The sequence below is a fragment of the Aythya fuligula genome, chromosome 1 (genome assembly GCF_009819795.1).
Source record: "Aythya fuligula isolate bAytFul2 chromosome 1, bAytFul2.pri, whole genome shotgun sequence".
In the NCBI taxonomy this organism is placed as follows: Eukaryota; Metazoa; Chordata; class Aves; order Anseriformes; family Anatidae; genus Aythya; species Aythya fuligula.
In genome coordinates, this window is record NC_045559.1 from 10,825,348 (window position 1) to 10,845,572 (window position 20,225).

The following is a 20,225-nucleotide window of genomic DNA, read 5'->3' on the forward strand; positions in this document are numbered from 1 at the left end:
TACACTTTCAAGTCACAGAATCTGAAATCAAATTGATGTGTACCATCACATTTCTTGACTTTCATGTTTTGTTAACTTCCAAACCAAACTCCATATCTTGCTAGTCAGCCAATTCAGTTCCAGTCAATCTACCCATTTAAATTCTCAAGATAGGATGCCTTTAATTTTCCAGCTAATATGTTACGTTCAATAGCTATGCAAGGGAAAGGAAGGAGGAAGAGAATGATATAAAAGGAGCTTGAAAATCTATTAAGAGATAACACTTAAAGATCAATTTAAGTGAGCTTCAAATGGGATAAGACCTGGAGCTCACTGCAGGATCAAGACTTTGGTAGCAGATATTTTGACTGAAAAATGAGATTTGTAGTTGTATAAATTAATATTTATTAAGTGCTCCTTAATTACAACTACTCTAATTAGGGGGCACTTGAGAAATGTGTCTGTAGTTAATTATGGTGATTTTATGCTATATTTTAAGACTTCTCATTCTATATTATGTAGCATATTTTGTTCAGCTGCAATTTCAAATCCCTGTAGTGGCTTTTGCTCACTCTCCTTCCACCCCCCAACTTTCTTAAACCAAGACTGAAAATGTATCATCAATTAAGCTGACAAAAAGAATTAGTATCAAAAAGAATCAGCATCATATGTAACTAAAAGTGCTAAGAATTTAAAGAGACAGACAGTACATCCTGAAATTTCTGATTCAGACATTATTCTGCATTTAACCTGGTGCTGTTATTATACAGTTCTGTATAATAACAGTGATTTAGAATTATGAAAGTTAGTTATTTAGAAAATATCACCTCTAATAATCTTTCCTCAGGTGTGTCTATCTCCCTGTAACTGTAACACTTTCAACTTGGTATGCAGCACATTAGAGATTAGAAGAACTCAACGAAATCTCTGTAATAGAAAAGGTTAGAAATCAGCTAGGAACATGAAGGCCTCTAACAGTTCACACCTACATGCTTCCAAACCATAAGAGTCCCATAAAGAGGTACCAGACTTAAGCATCTGGATTAGATCTAAGGAAGAGATGCAATTCCAAAGGACATTTCCCATACCAAGGATCCCTGACTTAAAAGATATCAGTTTTTATGTCTTTCTAGGTTGCTTTCAATTTAAAACAGCAGGGATATGATTTGTGTGTGTGTGTGTGTGTGTGTTAAAATTCACCAGCATAAAAAATAACTAGTATGTTATTTGTTTTTTTGTTTGTTTCAAGTTGAATGCATGACCTGCAATGGAGAGAGTTACAGAGGGCCAATGGATCATACCGAGTCAGGCAAGGAGTGTCAGCGCTGGGATCTTCAGAGACCACACAAACACAAATTTCGTCCTGAGAGGTAATCTCCTCCTCACTTCCAAGCAAATCTGTGTGGTTTAAATTTGAAAATTCTATGTATTCTGGAAGCAGTTGGGAAAAATAAACTGAGATGAAATTAATCGAGTTTATTAGTTTTAGCTCTTTGGGGATCTGGCCTGTGATATGTGCAGGTTGGTTACAGTCATGATGGAGATGCAGGATGGATACTAGTGACTATTTTGTGCAGGTGTGGCTACATCTTAATTCTGTATAGTGCAGTGATTTACATGCAATGCGTTAGTTGGTCAAGATTTCCTCCCTAGCCTCAATATCAGTAAAAAAGTTACCTCTGAATATTTATGTATATATTGTTATACAGCTTCACTTAGCTTAAAATACCTTAAAAACATTACAGAGTAAGTAACAATAAAAATTGTATGTTTTTTTCTTTATGTTAGAGTTCTTAATACACTTAGTGAATATAAATGTGTGACATTACACCGTGTGCTCCTTTTTTGAACTATTGAAGAGCTTTAAAACTGTAGCTGGTCTTCTGCTCTAATCAGCTTTATGTATCCAATCTGCTTGACTGCTGTGTTTGTTCTACCTGGAAAAACAGATCATTCTGTTTAGCATTTTATGGATTAATGTTTTAGACTTTTATATATGTAAGACTTATATTTATACTTATATAAAATATAAGTATATTTTATATACTTATAATATATAATATATATATATAATATATATATAATATATAATATAATATATATATATTTGTTTATAAGCGTATATATATATATATATATACTTATAAAATACTTATATATAGCCAGTAATAGCAAGACAAATTGTATGTCCTTAGCATTTTTCCTAGAAGGTAGACTTCACATTACTGCAGAGGATCATCTGTAACACACCATTCTGGAAGGATTTTGTGGGGAGGTTTAAGCCATGCAGAAGGATATTTGTGTCTGTCTTAAATTGGACTGAGATTTCTTTTTATTTTACTCTGGCTTTTGGATTAACTCCACTTTTAAAATGGATTGAATAACCTTCAGCTGCTGGAGAAAGACTGCAAGAATCAACAATCTCAGAATGTTTGAGATCTTTCACTGAAAGTATCTTCATATATTTTAAAGTGTTCCATTAAATATAGCCTAATTTTTATACTCTGAAATACAGTACTAGTAGATTTTAGTCTGATTTATTTATTTATCTATTTATTTTCAGTAAAACATTAAGTGTCTGCAATTTTTGAGTTAATGTGATATAAACTTTTTTTCCCTCTTAGCTCAGATGATCTGCTTCATGAATAATCGCAGGGTCTCCCATGGCTCTGCTACAATAAATAGTTTGTATTAGCAGTCTGGGACCAAAGATAATCTGTTTCTGAGTTTTGCCATGCACTTGTTGTGCATTCTAGGCTAAGTCACAGAAAGATTTTTTTTTTCCTTAGGAATGAGTCATTTATAGAACTTCTGGGTACAAACAATAGCAATTTTTTTTCTATCAGAAGGAAACTATTCTTCTGTTAGTTTTGGTTTGTTCACAAAACAACTTTTCAGACTAGCTGCTGTCTCACTAGTGATCACTTTCCTACTTAAACATTTCCCACTGAAAATATCTTCCTGATCATGTTCATGTTCAGACTGTTTCTTTTTATTTTCTTTCCTTCAAAAAAAAAAAAAAAAAAAAAAAGCAATTGAAAAGCAGTCCATGTGGATTAAACCAATCTGTTAATGCTTTCGCAACTGTAAACTTCAGGATATTTCTAGGACTGATGTTAATTACCTTTATGAAATGATCACTAAAGGTAGTGACAATTACACTTTGATTATCTTAACTCTTTATTTTATTTTAATTTATTATTTTATCTTATTCACATTTTAATGAACATTTAGGTTGTAAATAAGGGAGGAAGTCTGGAACAAATGATCAATTAAAATACAGCAGTCTCTTCAGGGGCTTGTTCTATATTATCTAGGAGTAATGTGAATAACCTGGAAACCAAGAAGGACTAGTATAGCTGGAAAGATTTTAACTTATTTGCATTTATGGATGCATCAATTGCAATGATGAAGAAAGAGAGGTAAGACTAATAATCTTTTCAAGTGCTCCATAATCTACCTGCTTTCAGCTCAGGGTGAATACATGTCACTTTTGCTTTTTGTCACCTCAGTGAATTGTTCCAGATTTATTCCCTTCAGAGGAATTACTGAAGAGAATTCTTAATACCTGTTAGATGTGATTGAAGCTAGCAGTAGGAACTCCCCCAAACAACTCCTGGATGACCCATTTTTAGCCTTTAGTGGATGCAGAAGCTCCAACTCCCACATGTTAGGCAGGATTATGCCTCAATGTGGAATATAGACCATTGAGGATAATGGCTTAGACAGACATTGAAAAGCATTGAGAAGCAGCAGTTCTCTCCTCTTTTATTTTCTGCTCAGAAACAAATATGTCATGGAAATAGGTGCTTATTGCATAAAGTAATGTGGGGTTGAAGTGCAATATATGGATTTCATAGATGTAGGTATTCTTTTATTAACATATTCTGGTTCATATCTCTGTTATGAAAATTTGTATTATACAAAAATAAGTTTTCAGTACTGCATGCCTTTTAAAATTTATAAAAAAAAAAAAAAAAAGGAAAAGAAATATTGGTAAAGCAACAGTTTCAGACACTAAGAATCAGTTTAGTCACAGCAGAGCTAGACATCAGCATCTGTCTCTTTAAAGAGAATAAATATCTCTTCATCTAACATCTTATGTGTTTTTTTTTTTTCTTAGAAACCGAGAAAAAAGTCTTGATTTTGACACCAGATGTATATCTTTATGCTTCATTTCAGTTTCAGCAGGAAAGTACAGCTACTGCTGTTTCAAGGGTTCTGAAAGATCTTGGAAACCTTGGGGTCTTTGTTGGGTGTGAGCAAGAGATCTGTGCCCAAGTGAATTACAAGGAGAACAAATCTGTAGATGAAAGGGAATAGCTCTCAGGGAATCTTGTGTTGTGGAAATGCGTGGAATAGTTTGAAGCCTCATATTATATATGGTCCCTTATATTTGTATCTTAAAGGTGTTAGTTTGCCTTTTCTATGGGAACCGAGGAACTGTTGCTTGCTAAATATAAAAGATGCCAGAAATGGGCCTAAGAATGTTGTGGGAAGAACTGGTGACTGGAAAGGCTCTGGGTTCTGGAAGTATCTTTTTACCCTTCTCTAAGTAGATACAATAGGTGGAAAGATACAGTTCATTAACAGCACTGTCTGACAATGATGGTCAAAGCTAGAGCCCTGAAGAACTATTATATCTATTCTTAAGTTTCAGCTACTTACTGATACCATTTTGACATACCAACAATGCTAGGAAGGATGGAGTGTTCAATGCAATGCAAGACATTCTTCTATAAAGTGGATTCTTTACTTACCCTATTTTCCTGAGTGGCTTTAGGGAGCTATGACTGCAGGGACCTTGCCATTCTTGGACTCACCTTGGTAACACAGACTGCTATATTACTTGGAGCATACACTGCTGACATCAGACTTCATCACTGCACTTAACAGGTGCCCAAAGCCATCATGTTTTCAGCTACAGTTATCCTATCAACTGTTTGCTTCTGAAATTCTTGGACTCAATATGTTCCTTTACAGTTTCTCTTCTTCCTAGCAAAAAATGAGGTGCTGCTGTTAGATCTGAAACTATTATATCTTCAGCTTCCTTTAAATATTCATTTTTTGTGAGATATTTACTTGGTTTTCTTTTGAATTCTACTTGAATCCTGTTGCTGTCCCTTGCATAGATGAAGGAGTCTGATTTAGCCAAAGGAGTGGGAGATCATGTTGCAAATGTATGAGTCAACATTAGGGTAATTGTTTGATAGAAAAAACATCCTAGCAAAAACAAATGCTTGCAAATCATATTTTCCAATGCTTGTGTGAGACACATCTGCTTGCAGTTGTAAATGGGTTCAGGTTCCTAGGTAGTTAAGTTCTTTGTTCTCTAACATATATTTCATGTTTTCCTCAGGGGCAAATCTACTTTTGGTTTCTTTTACAAACAAGTTTTTTTTTTTTTTTTTTTTCATTTATCTCCTTCTCTTTAAGTTCATTGATGTTAGTATGGGACTTTTATACAAAAGAGCCTCCTTATCTTGAATCTCTGCCTGACAGCTCAATAGTGGCAGCAGGAACGTGGAAATAATTAAATGGTACAACAGTTTTAAATCCTAATGAGATAAAGTGAGACGGAAGTTAATTCCTTATTTTCCTCCTTTTTTTCCTCAATGCTTGAAATGAGGGCATGACCTAGAACTAGCTCTGTTACGAAAATGGAGCTATCATTAGTAACAGAGCTATTGAAAATAGCTTCCAGTTTAACGCAGGGCTGCTGTACTGAAAAACCTGTTTTCTTAATGAGTCCGGCCTGCCAGGCAGTGTTTATATAATCCACACTTGATTGGGCTATTTCAGAAAAAAAATGAGTGGCTTTAGAGTCTGGTCATCAGTTGACAGACACAAGAGCAAGAGTTTAGCAATTAGCAGTTACTCCATCCGGTGGCCTTTGCATTAGCACAGCAGGGAATCCCTTCTGTGGAGGCCTGATTCTGTTGCACGCTTGGAAAGTGATTTTGTTTTATTAACTTGTTAATAGTGTTAAAGAGTATCTGATCCATCTCACAGGATCAGACCAGAGGTTAATAGGAACTGGTTCTTGTTTGCCTCTGCTGAAGCCAGTCCTTTATGTACCTTATACAATCCTGTGTAGTATTGCCAGGAAGGCTTGCTTGACACGTTTCTCGTTGTGGTTTGCAGATATCCTGACAAGGGCTTTGATGATAATTACTGCCGCAATCCTGATGGCAAGCTGAGACCATGGTGCTACACTCTTGACCCTAACACCCCCTGGGAATTCTGTGCAATTAAAACGTGTGGTGAGTTTAAGCAAAATTTATTACTTCCTTTTCCTTTTCAAAATCTGGACACAGATAGTTCAAGCAATATAGGACCATAGACAGTTCATTCATTGTACTTTGCTGACTTAAAACATAGCTTTCAATGAAAAGTTCTTATAATGACATTGTATTTAATTTGGATAGGAAATAAAAAAAACGTGTGTTACTTAGCACTGGAATATACATATATGTGCATATATTATATACAGGGAGCTATGAAAAAGTAGTAAAATCAAGGACTAACAAAATCAGGCAATGTCAGCATGAAGATCTCATGTGGAATATTAGTTTGACCATGTTGGGCTTCTGCACTACAGTTTGAGGGTAGATGCATGTATAACAGTTTTGAGTAGTCTTCCTTCCCTACTCAGTGCTCTATCAGCAAATCTTCTTTGCTTTATTTTCCTCTTGTACATTCTGCAGTTCTAGGCCTTGCTTCCTGCACACTATTCAGCCTTGTGTTAAAGACAGGATTATTTATTTCCCATGGGTTTCTTTGTGATATTCATCCCTCTGGTATCAAAGCACTCCACAGGCAATTAATTTAGTTTCATTCTGCAACTATGAAATGGTGGCTTTTGTTATCTTCACTTTACAGACAGGGGATCGAATCAAAGTGATATTAAGATATGCAAATATTGGATGCCCACTTTGAGATGCTTTATATTAGTATTTTATAGACTTTATCATTGTGGGACACATTCTGTGTTCAAAGTCCAGATTCTGATGACTTTGTGATATCTGTGCCAGTTTTATTCTACTGCTAATTAGGTGTCTTAACTGAGCAGTACAAGGACAAGGAGGAAGATAAGATATTGGACCCCTCTTGAAAACTGCAGTGAAGTAATTCGTCTAGAGTTTTATGGAAATGTTGGAGCTGAGGTAGCTGCTAGAAATAAGTTTTGTAGGGACAAGGTTCTGTGAGGAAATCAAGATTTGCATCTCTGAAATTCCTTGCCTCATTCACAGATTGCAATTTATACAGCAAATAAGATGTGGGATCTACAGGTGATAGTCTCCTATCCTACCCGCAATACTTCTCATTGTCAGATCTAGGATACCTTTTTTTTTTTTTTTTTTTTTTTTTTTTTTTTTTTTTTTTCTAAAAGAATTGCCATCCTGTGACATAATCAATGTGTTAGCAAAGTATTAAAGACTGTCTCATAATACTCAGGGAGTTTTTCACTTTACTCAAAATGTGGCATTGAAAAATTATTGGGAGTAGAGGCAACTTCTGAAAACAAGACATGACTCTGACAGAATCCCTACTGTAAAAGCCTGTCAGTTTCATACATTCCAGCCTTGTGGCAGAGCTGCCAGGAATATAGACAGGAAAGGGAAAACAGTGGTTTTAGATTTTCTGCAAAGAGCAAAGGGGAAGTTTCCCAGTGAGCACAGTGTCCTGTTTGCTCATAAGAAAGTCAGTTTCTCTTAAATTTACAGAGTTTGGGAAACTACAAATTCCATTGTTGTTCTGCTCAATTTTTGACCAAAATTAAGTGTTAAGGAAAAAAAAATCCTCAGAAGTAGACATTCTGCTTTTCATCTAGCTCTAAGTGTCACTTCAGTAGGCTTCTGTCATTGTAAAATTTATTTAGCTCTCTTAGGAGAAGGGTAGAAGAAGAGACTAGATTCTATTAAAAAGAACATTTTAAGCTCATCTGGAACTGAATTTAGTTTTCAAAAAAAATAAAATGTATTGATTGTTTTCTTTGATTTTCAGGCATCTGTATTATTATTGTTATTTGCTTAAATCAAGATAAACAGCTATGAGTGTGTCTCAAATCTAGACAGAAAAGTGACAGCGGTGGACCTTATACAAAAGCATGTTTTCACAATGCAATCCTGTTGTTTTATTTTGTTTTGTTTTGTTTTCTTTAATTTTGTATACATATATACATATATACATGTATATTTGATATATACATATATCAAAGAATCACAGAATGGCTGATGTTGGAAGGCACTTCTGGAGGTCATCTGGCCATTACCTTGCTTAGCCAGGTACATCACGAGCAGGTCGCTCAGAACCGTGTCTTGACAGATTTTAAAGTCTTCAAGATGGGAGACTCTACAACTTCTCTGGGCAACCCGTTCCACTTGTTCATGACAGTACAGAAGTGCTTCCTGATGTTTAGATGGAACCTCTTGTGTGCCACGTTCTACTCATTACTCTCGTCCTGTTACTGGGCACCACTTAAAAGAGGCTATCTATGTCTTAATTGCATCCTCCCTTTGGGTGTTTATAAACATCAATAAGATCCCCCTTGAGCCTTCTCTTCTCCAGGCTGAATAGTCCCAGCTATCTCAGCTTCTCCTCACAGGAGAGGTGCTCCAGCCTTTCATCATCATGTTGGACCCTCTGTTGGACCTTTTCCGGTATGTCCAGGTCTCTCTTGTATTGGAGGCCCAGAAATGGACGCACTAATCCAGGTGTGGCCTCACCAATGCTAAATGGAGGGGAATGATCATCTCTCTTGACTTGCTGGTGATACTTTGCTTATTACTGGCACATTACTGACTTATGTTCAACTTGGTGTCCACTAGGATGGACAGAAAGCTGAAAGTTGTGTGGCCTACAGCATATCCTGGTGCCTGGAGTTGCTCCTTTCCAGGTGTAGAACTCCACACTTCTTGTTGAACTTTATGAGATTCTTGTCACCCCACCCCTGCAGCTTGCCAGGGTCCTTTTGTATGTCTGCACAGCCCTTTGGTGAGTCAGACACTCCTCCAGTTTCATGTCATCTGTGAATTTACTGCACTCTGCTCCATCGTCAAGACCATTAATGAAGATGTTAAACAGGACTAAACCCTTTTTTTGACCCCTGTGGTACTCCACTTGTTACTGGCCTCCAGCTAGGCTTTGCAGCACTGATACTCTGGGTCCTGCTGGTCAGCCAGTATTAAATCCACTTCACTGTCTGCTCATCCAGCCCATACTTCAACAGCTTTTCTATGAGCATCTTAGGGGGGACAGTGTCAAAGACCTTACTGAAGTTCAAGAAGATGATATCCACTGCACTACCCATATCCATCAGACTGGTGATTTCAACTGAAGCTTACCAGGTTGGTCAGACAGAACTTCTTCTTGGTCAATCCATGCTGAGCAATAATGATTTTCTTCTCCATCATGTGCTTGGAAATGGTTTTCGGGATTAGGTGTTTCAACATCTTTCCAGGGATTGGGGTGAGGCTGACCAGCATGTAGTTCTCTGGGTCCTCCTTCTTGCCATTTTTAAAGATGAGTGACATTTGCTTTTCACCAGTCTTCAAGCACTTTACCCAGCTGACAAAAAAATATAGAAAATGGTCTCACAATCACATCTGCCAGCTCACTCAGCACTTATGGATTCATCTCATCAGGGCACATGGACTTACGAATGTACAATGTTTGTGCAAGTATTCCCTGACCTGATCATTTTCCTCTAAGGGTACATCTTCCTTGTTCCAGCCACTCAGCCTGGTCTCTGGGACCTGGGATTCCTGAAAGCCACTCTTGCTGGTAAAGATGGAGGCAAAGAAGGCATTCAGTACATCAGCCTATATGTATACACTGGGGGGACAGAGAGAGAAGGGAATGGATCTGGCTTGAGCAGTGAGCAGCGGCTAACTAAAAGTGGAAACAAGGGATTCTCTGTCTTTACTCTGGAATTCTTAACAAACGAAATTATACCTTGTCTTGTACTTCCACAATCCATCATTCAGAGTATTGTCTCCTTGCTTGCTCTTGGTTTGGGACAGTGCAATGTCTTGGAGTGTCGGTCACTTCTTGTCAGTCAGTCAACTGCCTGAAATGCAATGGTTGAGTATGAATACTCTTAATGTACTCCCTGGCAGGCAGGGCAGGCAGTAAGTGAATTTATTCTGCACTTTCATAAATCATTGTAAATCCAGTACAAATTAGTTAAAATTAGTAAAATTATTCCATTGTGGAAAAGTAATAATTTGCCACTTTGGATAATGTCAGTAATCAGACTCTACAGAGACTGAGGAAACTTAACAGGACACCAATACTTGTTTTGTATCAGGCACCCATTAAATCCATCCATCTTGAAAATCTTGCCTGTGAACTACAATACTAATTCATGCAATCACATCTACAGTTTTTGATTCTCTGAACATTTACATTCAGCCTTTTTACGTTATAAACACAATCTTGTTTAACTCTGTAACTGAATTGTCTTTCATTAAACAGTTATTTTTCTTTTAACAAAGCTGAGTTTCCCACATTTCTCTAAATATTAGATAATACATGAATCATATGCAGTCTAATAGATTTATTCTTTTCCTGTGGTAGAAGTGATTTTATTACGAAAATAAAAATATTCCTAAGTTACAGCTGACTGTTTCAAAAACACAACTTTTATAAACCTTTATCCTTTGGCATTTCCTGAGCTGATGTGTCAGTGTTCTGAGGATTCACATCTGGTTTTGCTGGTCACGCAAGCTTACAGTCCATGTAGCTCTTAGTATTTACAGCTTGAACTAAGTTGTATAAAATCATTGGGTGGGAGAGCAAACTACTGTAATGTTACATTTTTCTGCATAAATCAATTATATCATAGTTCTGAAGAAAATGTAATTCCAATACCAGCATCACCAAATTTAAATGAAAAATATAAATCAACAATGTAATGATTTTAATGTCGTGATGAAAACTTTTTGTCTCATCTCTGGGCATAAGTTCATAACATTAAATGTAATTTCTTCCTTTGATCTTCAGTTAGAAAGTATATTAAGATCAGTGGAAATTTCACATGCAATTTTACTTCAGTTAATACTGCAGTATTTTCACTGCAGAAAACTAGATCTTTGGAAACTACTGAATAAATTTATATGAGGAGGAGTACAGAAGTAATGATCTCAAAAGTGTTGATATTTTCAAAGGATGTTTAGCATAGGCTTATGGCAATTGCCCTCTGCACAAGAAGCAGTGCTGCCCACTGCTTTTATAAACAAAAAAAGGAATTAATTGCAGATATTACAGTTATACCAGCAGCTTGGTGACTGGAAAGTCAAGGCAAAATATCAGTGCCCCATTTTGAGTTTTCTGTCTTTCTTGAGCCACATAGAAAAACTGTTTTCCCACCACCTAGCAGGGAGCCCAAAACACTAGACCATTCTGGGTTTCAGTGGCAGCTCCATTTTCTGAAACTGTGTCTGTGTGCATTTTCAGTATACTAAAAAGAGAACATCATGAGTTATATGTCTTTATAGCTTTGTGGTTTGGATTCTCACACAGTTTTTTAATTCCTATGTTGAGGACTGTTTATATATTTTACAAGAAATACTAATTAAAAAAAAGTGTTCTGCAAATCCAAGACCTTGGACAATGTACAAAAACGTAGGTGTCCTCTCTTCGGGGGAGTGACCACAAGGCAGCATGCTGCTTGTGGGTTTAGCTACATGTCATGAGTGCTAGTATGCTCTATAGCCAAAATGCTGACAACAGCTCATATACACAATTTTGGGCAAAAAAAGTCAGTGGAAGGAAGCATTCATAAAATAAATATGTTTTTAAGACTGAAGAGACAGGAGGGCATTGTAACTCTATTTCCAAGCACAGAAGGCAGCATTAAACATGGTGGCTTACAGCCAGAGCTGTGAGAAAGAGATGACAGGATCAATTAGGGATTAGAGATGGCTCAAGCTGCAAAAATTGGATCTGGATTAAGCCTTCAGGGACCCCAGGATTGGTTTGAAGTTGCTCACATATGTGTCTGTGGTTTTGGCTTGAGACAATTTTTAGTTAGAAGAGAGGATAAAAAGACAACTATAATAGCAATAAGAAGCATAGGATGTGGAGAAATGGAAGCAATGACAGCAAATATGAAAAAAGAAAATGGCTATTATTTTGCCATGAATGAGCATGTGGACTACAGGGAAGAAAGGAGTGGGTAGCTAATGTTGTTTGTTTGTTTGTTTGTTTGTTTTTAAATAATATATATTTCTATGGATGAACTATAAAACAGAAAGGTGCTAAGGCCCACAAATGAGGAAGCTACATTTGTCAGTCATTTGAAAGACGCAGAGATACATGTAAATATTATGTTAAGGCCAGTGTTTAGTTGCTGCTTATCTGATTTCCAGCCAACCCAGCTGATTTTATTATGGATTTAGTCTTTGCTCCTAGGCAATAGGCATGGGTGACTGGAGACCTAAATTCCCAGAGATAATTCAATAACAGCCTGAGTTTGATGGAAAGCAAGTAATGAAACAGCAAAGTGAGACTCTAGGTGTAAAATTAAACGTTGCAGTGTATCTACAACTTTTGGGAAGGCCAAAAAAAATATATCACCAATATTAAATTACTCATCTTTTTAAAACAGCTATTTAAACTGCCCATTTGGATGTGAAGTTCTGATAAAAGAGTTATTTGTTCAATCACAGTATGTAAACAAATAAAAGTGCCACTCAGTTTAAACATAATATTTATGTAAGATAAAGATGTTTATGGAAAAGAGTGAGTGAGAAGAGACTGGTGTTTAGTAGATAAAGTATTACCTTCCACCTTGCTTTACATGGAAACATAACAGAACTGTAGCATTCATTGCATATTCCATTGCTTTATTCTATCTTTCCTCAATGAGAGTCTATCTGAGATTCTTTTAGTTATTTCTATGAGAGTTTTGAAAGTTAGATTTAAAAGCACCTCTGAACCTGCAGAGGTGATTTAACTGTGAAAATATGAATCCAGATCAAGATTTTAAATGGTTTAAAGCCAAAACTGTTTGTATTTAAAGCTTAGTTGTAGATATTGGAACAACCCAGAAAGGTTAGGTGACAACATATTCTTCAGAACTGTAATTCTTCAGCTTGGGTCTAATTTATTTCTTCACTTTCTTGTGTTCTCACTGAAACAACACAAAACCAGACCAAACCCTTTCTCTTTCAGGATCAGTGTTTGTTTTTTTTTTTTTTTTTTTTTTGTTTGTTTGTTTGTTTTTTCTGTTTTGTTTTTTATTTCATGTTTTCTAAACTGTGAAAAAAATATGTCACACATACATGAATATATGACTATTTGCACTGAAAGAAACATGAAAAGAAAAGAACTGCCACACTGGTATTGCCCAGCACTATATATTGAATAGCCTGAGGTAGGGATGCCTGGAAGACTTGTAATTAGTTAGCATGTAGCTCATACCCTGAAAGTCAGTGGAGATACTCTTTGACGTGCAGAAAGGCATTGATTGTGTTTAATGAGGATCTTGTGTTCAAAACTGTTTCCTCATTGGTTTAATCACCTCTTTTGAAATCTATCTTTTATGATCTTTCTTTATAAATGAAATGCATTTTCCTATTGTTGAGTGAAGCACTAAGAAAATACTGCAACAAGATAAGCAATTGTATATTTTTTCCCCCAATTAAATCATTTAGAACTAACTAAACGATTTTCTTTTCAAACCACGTCTTGTCCAAAAATACTTAGATAGTATTTCCATGAAAGAAAAGTATTAGTCCAGCAAAATCCCTGCCTTCTTTTAAGTTGGTAGGAGTTTATCTATTGACCTAATTTGTGCAGGATTTACTTCTGGATTATGGGGGTTAAAGACAGAAATAGTACCCTGGCTGGTTGCTTCAGCTGTAGAATGACTCAAGGCCCCTGCTGATTCCCCCATGCTGGCATTACTGTGAGAACCAGTACTGAGAAGGCTGTCTGTGGCTTTACACATGAAGCTCTGGATAGTGTTTCATCTCTCTATTCAAGCATCTTTAAATACGTGAGCTGTCCATTATTAATAGTTATTTGATTTGAGATATCAAGATAAGGAAGGCTTTATGGAAAAAGGATACTTTTACATTATTATATTTTAGTTGGAGACCTCAGCGTGAACACGTGAAAGTAAAAATACTACTAATAGGAAATCATTAAGCAGGTGTCTGAATTACACAGCTAACTTGAGTCTTGCAGAATTTAAAAATCAAAGTTCAAAAGTAGCAAAATGCTGCTGAAAATTAACATTATTCTGTTCATAATTAAGTTTTCTACAGCAATAAGAAGCAGCAATCAATAAATCATAAATAGCAGTCTTTTATAAGATGATTTTTTTTATGTGTGATCTTCCTTTAAAAGTATTTTTTCTCTCAGTTTGGAAGGCTGAACTGGAACCAAAAAGGTACTTCTAACATGAAATTAAAGTACCTGCCTAGATAGTGGGGATAGCTTATTGAACTTAAATTCATTTTCTAACTTAATTCATAATAGTTTTCTCCCTGAAACAAGCCCTCAGATTTGCAGGTCTTTATTTATACTTTAGAGGAATTCCTAGGATGAAGATGGGATTCCTTACTGATTTTGGCATTTTCCTGTGTCCATCTTCTAAGAGAACTGCTGAGTGTGCTCTCAGAAGCAGGGCTCTCTGTCATCACTACTCTGCATACCTGGTATGTATACTTGGAATTATTATACTTGGTTGTGTGGGTGACAGGAGTAATTCACCTCAAGGACAAAACCACTACTGAGTTAAGACGACTATATAGACGACTATTTATATAGGCGACTATAAGTTGTAGACTTAGACAACCGAGGCATTTCTTAAAGTTTGGCAGCTGCCTTATGTTCTACAGAACACCTTTGTAATGCCCACTAAGGCAGTCATTGCTCCTAAAGCATGCCACTGTTTGTGTCCATGAACAAAGATCATTCCCATAATTCCTCTTTGTGGTAATAGCCAGCTGAATTTGTTGAACTTTTTAGGATAATTTCTGAGCTTGCTGAGACTAAATATCTGGACTAGGAGAGGTTGTTTCTGAGGGCACGAGCCCTGAGAATTTCAGAATTAAATTTTAGAATTATATTTCAGTAACATTTTTAGGTCTAAATTTTCATGTTTGAAAACTAGGCATTTGTAAGAAATGTAGGTATAGTAAGATGAATTTGGGGAGAGGTCTGTAAACATTTTGGAATGATAGGATTGCTTTATTAATTCAAATAAAAATATTTTAATGATCCTTTTAACACTAGAATTCTCATTGAGAGATGCCACAGTGGCAGTAGCTAATCACAGAATCACAGAATTGTAGGGTTGGAAGGGACCTTGAGAGATCATCTGGTCCAACCCCGCTGCCAAAGCGGGTTCTCTAGAGAAAGTTGCCCAGATAGGCATCCAGATGGGTCCTGAATATGTCCAGAGAAAAAGACTCCACAACCTTCCCAGGCAGCCTGTTCCAGTGCTCTGTCACCCTCATCAAGAAGAATTTCTTTCTCATATTGTTGTGGAACTTCCTGTGCTCCACTTTGGGGCCATTGCCCCTTGCCCTGTCCCCACACACTACTGAAAAGAGGTTGGCCATATCCCTTTGTCTCCCACAATACAGGTATTTATAAACATCGATAAGATCCCCTCTCAGTCTTCTTTTCTCAAGGCTGAACAGACCCAGGTCTCTCAGCCTTTCCTCACACGGGAGATGCTCCAGGCCCTGTATCGTCTTTGTGGCTTGCCGCTGGACTCTTTCCAGGAGATCCCTGTCTTTTTTTTGTACTGGGGCACCCAGAACTGGACACAGTACTCCAGGTGAGGCCCGACCAGGGCAGAGTAGAGAGGGAGTGTCTCCTTCCTTGACCTGCTGGCCATGCTCCTTTTTATGCACACCAGGATCCCATTGGCCTTCTTGGCCACCAGGGCACACTGCTGGCTCATGGCCAAACTGTTTTCCACCAGGACCCCCAAGTCCTTCTCCGCAGAGCTCCTCTCCAGCAGGTCGTTCCCCAGCCTGTAGTGTTACATGCAGTTGTTTCTTCCCAGGTGCAGGACACTGCATTTGCTTTGTTAAATCTCATTTGCCGATGCTGAAGTAATTTCTCTTAGCCATCATTATGTAAGGCTTTCCAGTAGTGACTTGGCTGTGTAAGTATTCATAAGGGAAAATTTGGTTAGAAGTTCCTTTAATGAGAACATTTTAAAGCAATCAAATTAATGTAATATATGATCTACAAATAGAGTTCACTGTCAGGGCATGTAGTGAAAAGTTTGGTGATGAGCTTTGTACCTTTATGTATGTAAGAAGGAATTCTTCACAAAAAAATGTAAGCTTTCTAAAATCAATTGGTGCATTATTTATTTTATTTTATTTTATTTTATTTTATTTTATTTTATTTTATTTTATTTTATTTTATTCAGGCATGTGATTAAAAAAAACCAACAAGAACAAAAATATGTAAAAAACAATCTAATTACTTTTTCCACATCATGGGTAAGGAGTTGATGTGTTACTATAATGAATTATAAAATTACAATTGAAATATTAACTTCATGAGTATGTCAGGTCTTTCTATAGAGCTTATTTTGTATAAGATTAATTTGTATTAAGTTGAATATTTATGCATAATTACTGGTAATACTACAAGTCTTTTTTGCTACAGTTGGATAGTTGCAATTTATTAATTTACTTTGGAAATATTATGCATCCAGGATGTCTTCTGTATGCTTAAATTTATATTTATTTATATTTATAGATCTTATATATTTTCATATATTTCTTATATCTTTTCATATATTTTTGAAAGGACAAATATGTATTTGAGTGTGGTGTAGTGATCTTTAATCTAATTTTAAGAGCTCTCTTGGAATATGCTTTCAACTTGTTTTTGTATGTTAGTAATGGTGGAAAGCTGAAATATGCAGCTGCGTATTTCCATTAAATGTACAATTTTGTCTTTTTGTAGTAGTTGTCCAATTATGTATAAAATTAATAATAATTATTAAAAATATAGTTAACAGCTACAAGTCTTTTTGATGACCCCATCAAAAAGAGTAAATTTATCAGCTTCCAGAAACTTCCAGAAGCTTCCAGAAGTAAGGTCTTTTTCATTTTGGAATGAATTTAGAATTCATAATCCCATTGAAATGGGACAACTTTGTAGACAAATTGCCTTGGGATGGAAGGACAGGAAATTAATTTAACCATGAAACTCTGATGTAAAAACTTCAACCAGACGAAGAGAAAAGGGGAATTTTTCTCCAGCATGGAGAAATGTATAATTCAACTTCAGAACTTGATGTTATCATCTGACAGAAAAGTGATCTTTAACATAGAGATTAGACAGCAAATCAACCAAACCCATCTGTTATGACATTTGGTTTCCTTGAGAACCATATTCTCCACAAGTTCACAGAACTGGCTGAATTACCTAGCATGAAATATATTAAGAGTAAAACACATGAATATTGTTATAATCACTAGACTATTTGCAGAAAAGTAATTTGAAAACTTTATTAACATACTTACTGCTGACAACAATACTTTTAGGATAATTAATAAATGTAGTCTTGTGAACAACAGCAATTACCAACAGATGGACAGTTACTTAAAAAAAATATTGTGTTGGAAGCTTTTGGGGACATTATAGTTGCACTGTTTTACTGTAGTATATTTAGTTTTGTACTACTTTGTATATATCTGATGTAATATGTGTGCCATTAATTTCTAATTATGAAAATTGCATAAGAGACTTTCAAGTTATGTGAATAAGTCATTTCAGAAACCGTTTTTATGAATTTAGTTAAAGATGGTCCAGACTAGAATGAATTCAGACTATATCACCATCTGTAAAAGATCTTTAGTCTGATGAATTTCTTGGTCTTTAAGACATTTGTCTCTCTTTAGAGAATAATGATATTTGATTTCTAAAAACAAGGCTTTATTTTTTCTCTTTTCTCCCTCTCTCTCTTTTTTTTTTTTTTTTCTCTAAGTATATCAGATATAAAAAGAGAAGCTTTGGGGAGGATTTAGCACATTACTTTACAATAAGATTTTTTTCTTTTTAAACTCTGTAATTTGATATTCTGGGAATTCTATGGAGAAAAACAGTTAGTTTCTTCTCATCCTGCAAACATATTTTAACATGTTTAGCAGTGCACACATGGGTGGTCACTCTGTGTGCAAAGCTAAGCAAATGAGAAAATATTTGCTTAATTGGAAACAATAACTAAGAAAATTGACTTTCAATGTTATAAATGGCTATAATGCCTATAAATGGTTATATAAACTATCTAAGAAAAGCTCTTAAATGGTACACAGTTTTTAGAGTCTTGGCCTGCAGGTGGATATCCATGCAATGGGAAGAGTAGATAATTATTCTGTAAAAGGCATGTAAGAGTGGGAATATCACCAAAGAACTCCAGTTCCCACAAATTGACCTGCAATTCAGAGTACAAGCCTAACACCTTGAACCAGTCTCAGTCCTAAGAAAATAAAACAGCACCTCTTCTGCAGACACAGGTATCATGAACAGCACGGAGGCAGTGGCTGAGACAACAACGTGCATCCAGGGGCAGGGTGAGGGCTACCGCGGCACAGTCAACACCATATGGAGTGGGATCCAGTGCCAAAGGTGGGACTCTCAGTTTCCTCACCAGCACAACATCACTCCTGAGAACTTCAAGTGCAAGTGAGTAGACATAGATGGGTGTTACTGCTGTAGGCAAAGACCAGTTCTTGTTGTTTTTAAACTTCATGCCACCAAAGTAGGCTGTGGAATCCCTGTCCCTCACTGCAGTGGGATGCATTTACTTTGCTTGCTAGAAAACTTTTGAATATGGGGAAATCAATTCTTCCTATACCAAAATGCTGTTTCTAAATGAATTTGTGTGAAACTGTAGTTTCTAAATGCATTTGTCTGAAAATGTAGTTTTGTTTATTTGTTTTTAATAAACATTATCATCAAGCTTGTGTTTAATTGATTATTAAGTGTATGGGTGTTTCCCAGGATGGGACCTGAATCCCAGCAGTGCTCATACATTACTATTGTTTTTCCTTCATGGAGATAAGTACTTGTTTGCAGCTTGGTTACTGAATGTAACTTAATGTGCCCTAAATGCTACCTAAATATAATCTCACTGGCAATACTTGGCATTTATAAGTTTTGATGATACTTCTTTTATTTGCTGTGATTTTAATCATTTTTCTGTCTCCTAACTAAATGTATTTACATGAATAAGCCTGATTTTACCTGAAGGACCATCTAAACTTTCTGAACTGTTACCAAAAAGTGAGATACATTTCTAGCATATGAATTATCTACTTATTTTAAGAAGTTACCTTGATCACACTCATTCAGTCCTTTTTCTAATGAGTATAGAGGAAACCAAGCCAACCAGCATGGACTTAAAGCTCAGTTTACAAGAAATATCTTTATTGACTGCTAAATATCAGTCTGGACTTCTGCTGGGATTCAATAGTATGGATCTTGCAAAGTAAAGAAAAGATTCCAGTTTCAACTCGTAAAGAAAAGATTCCAGTTTCAACTCAGATTCACTCTTTACCAATAGTTTGTTTAAGCAAAACAAATATTGTGCACAGTGACACTTCTACTGAAAATATGACAATAATCATTCTATTAGAAAATAGGACTGACACTAAACCTCCTCTGTCAGTCTCAGGACCATCTTGAATTTACCCATAAATTAGTGCTTGAGCCCAAACCCACAGGTGTTTCTCAGACAATTAATCATTGCTTAAATCATTTTGTGCTGTACCTATACAACACTGCTGCAGGATTAGGCCCTAAAGGTTAAAACCCACAAAGGTTTTTAGAATTTCCTTAGTAGAGTAGAGTGCTGTTTAGGCCAGTATCTTGAGTTAAATCAATAAAACCACTTGTATGAATGTTCAAAACGCAGAGTAAGAATTACAGCACTAGGACACTTCTTTCCATAGTCTATTATCAGTAAGTGCTGCAGATGGAAAAATGTAGTGAAATACAGCATTGCACAGTACATGGCAACAACTGTCAGGAGATGGGAAAATAAAAGTTACATTGAAGAGGCTTGACTATTTAATTCAAGCTGCAAGACACATTTAAGATGTTCCCTTGTGGCCAACTTTTATTTTAAATGTAACAGCTGTATAGAATTTCTACATACATTTTTTCATATTCCAAGATTCAGTTTCTTAAATGAATCACTGACAATCTTTAGGACTTTGTTTCTCTAAGCTCAGCAGAACCACTCAAGTACAGGG

The 20,225-nt window shown here is 36.0% G+C and overlaps 1 protein-coding gene across 6 annotated transcripts in view; it reads left to right on the top strand.

Moving 5' to 3' along the window:
• Positions 1–20,225, top strand: part of HGF (hepatocyte growth factor) — a 72,296-nt gene that overhangs the window by 23,341 nt on the left and 28,730 nt on the right. For all 6 annotated transcript variants that reach the window (XR_004254086.1, XM_032200739.1, XM_032200707.1 and 3 more), the window contains exons 6-8: positions 1,229–1,349; positions 6,124–6,242; positions 18,480–18,654. Coding sequence is in view for 5 of the 6 variants with exons in the window: in XM_032200739.1 (XP_032056630.1) it covers positions 1,229–1,349; positions 6,124–6,242; positions 18,480–18,654 (415 nt within the window). In the remaining variant the exon portion in view is untranslated. The remainder of the gene's footprint in view (positions 1–1,228; positions 1,350–6,123; positions 6,243–18,479; positions 18,655–20,225) is intronic.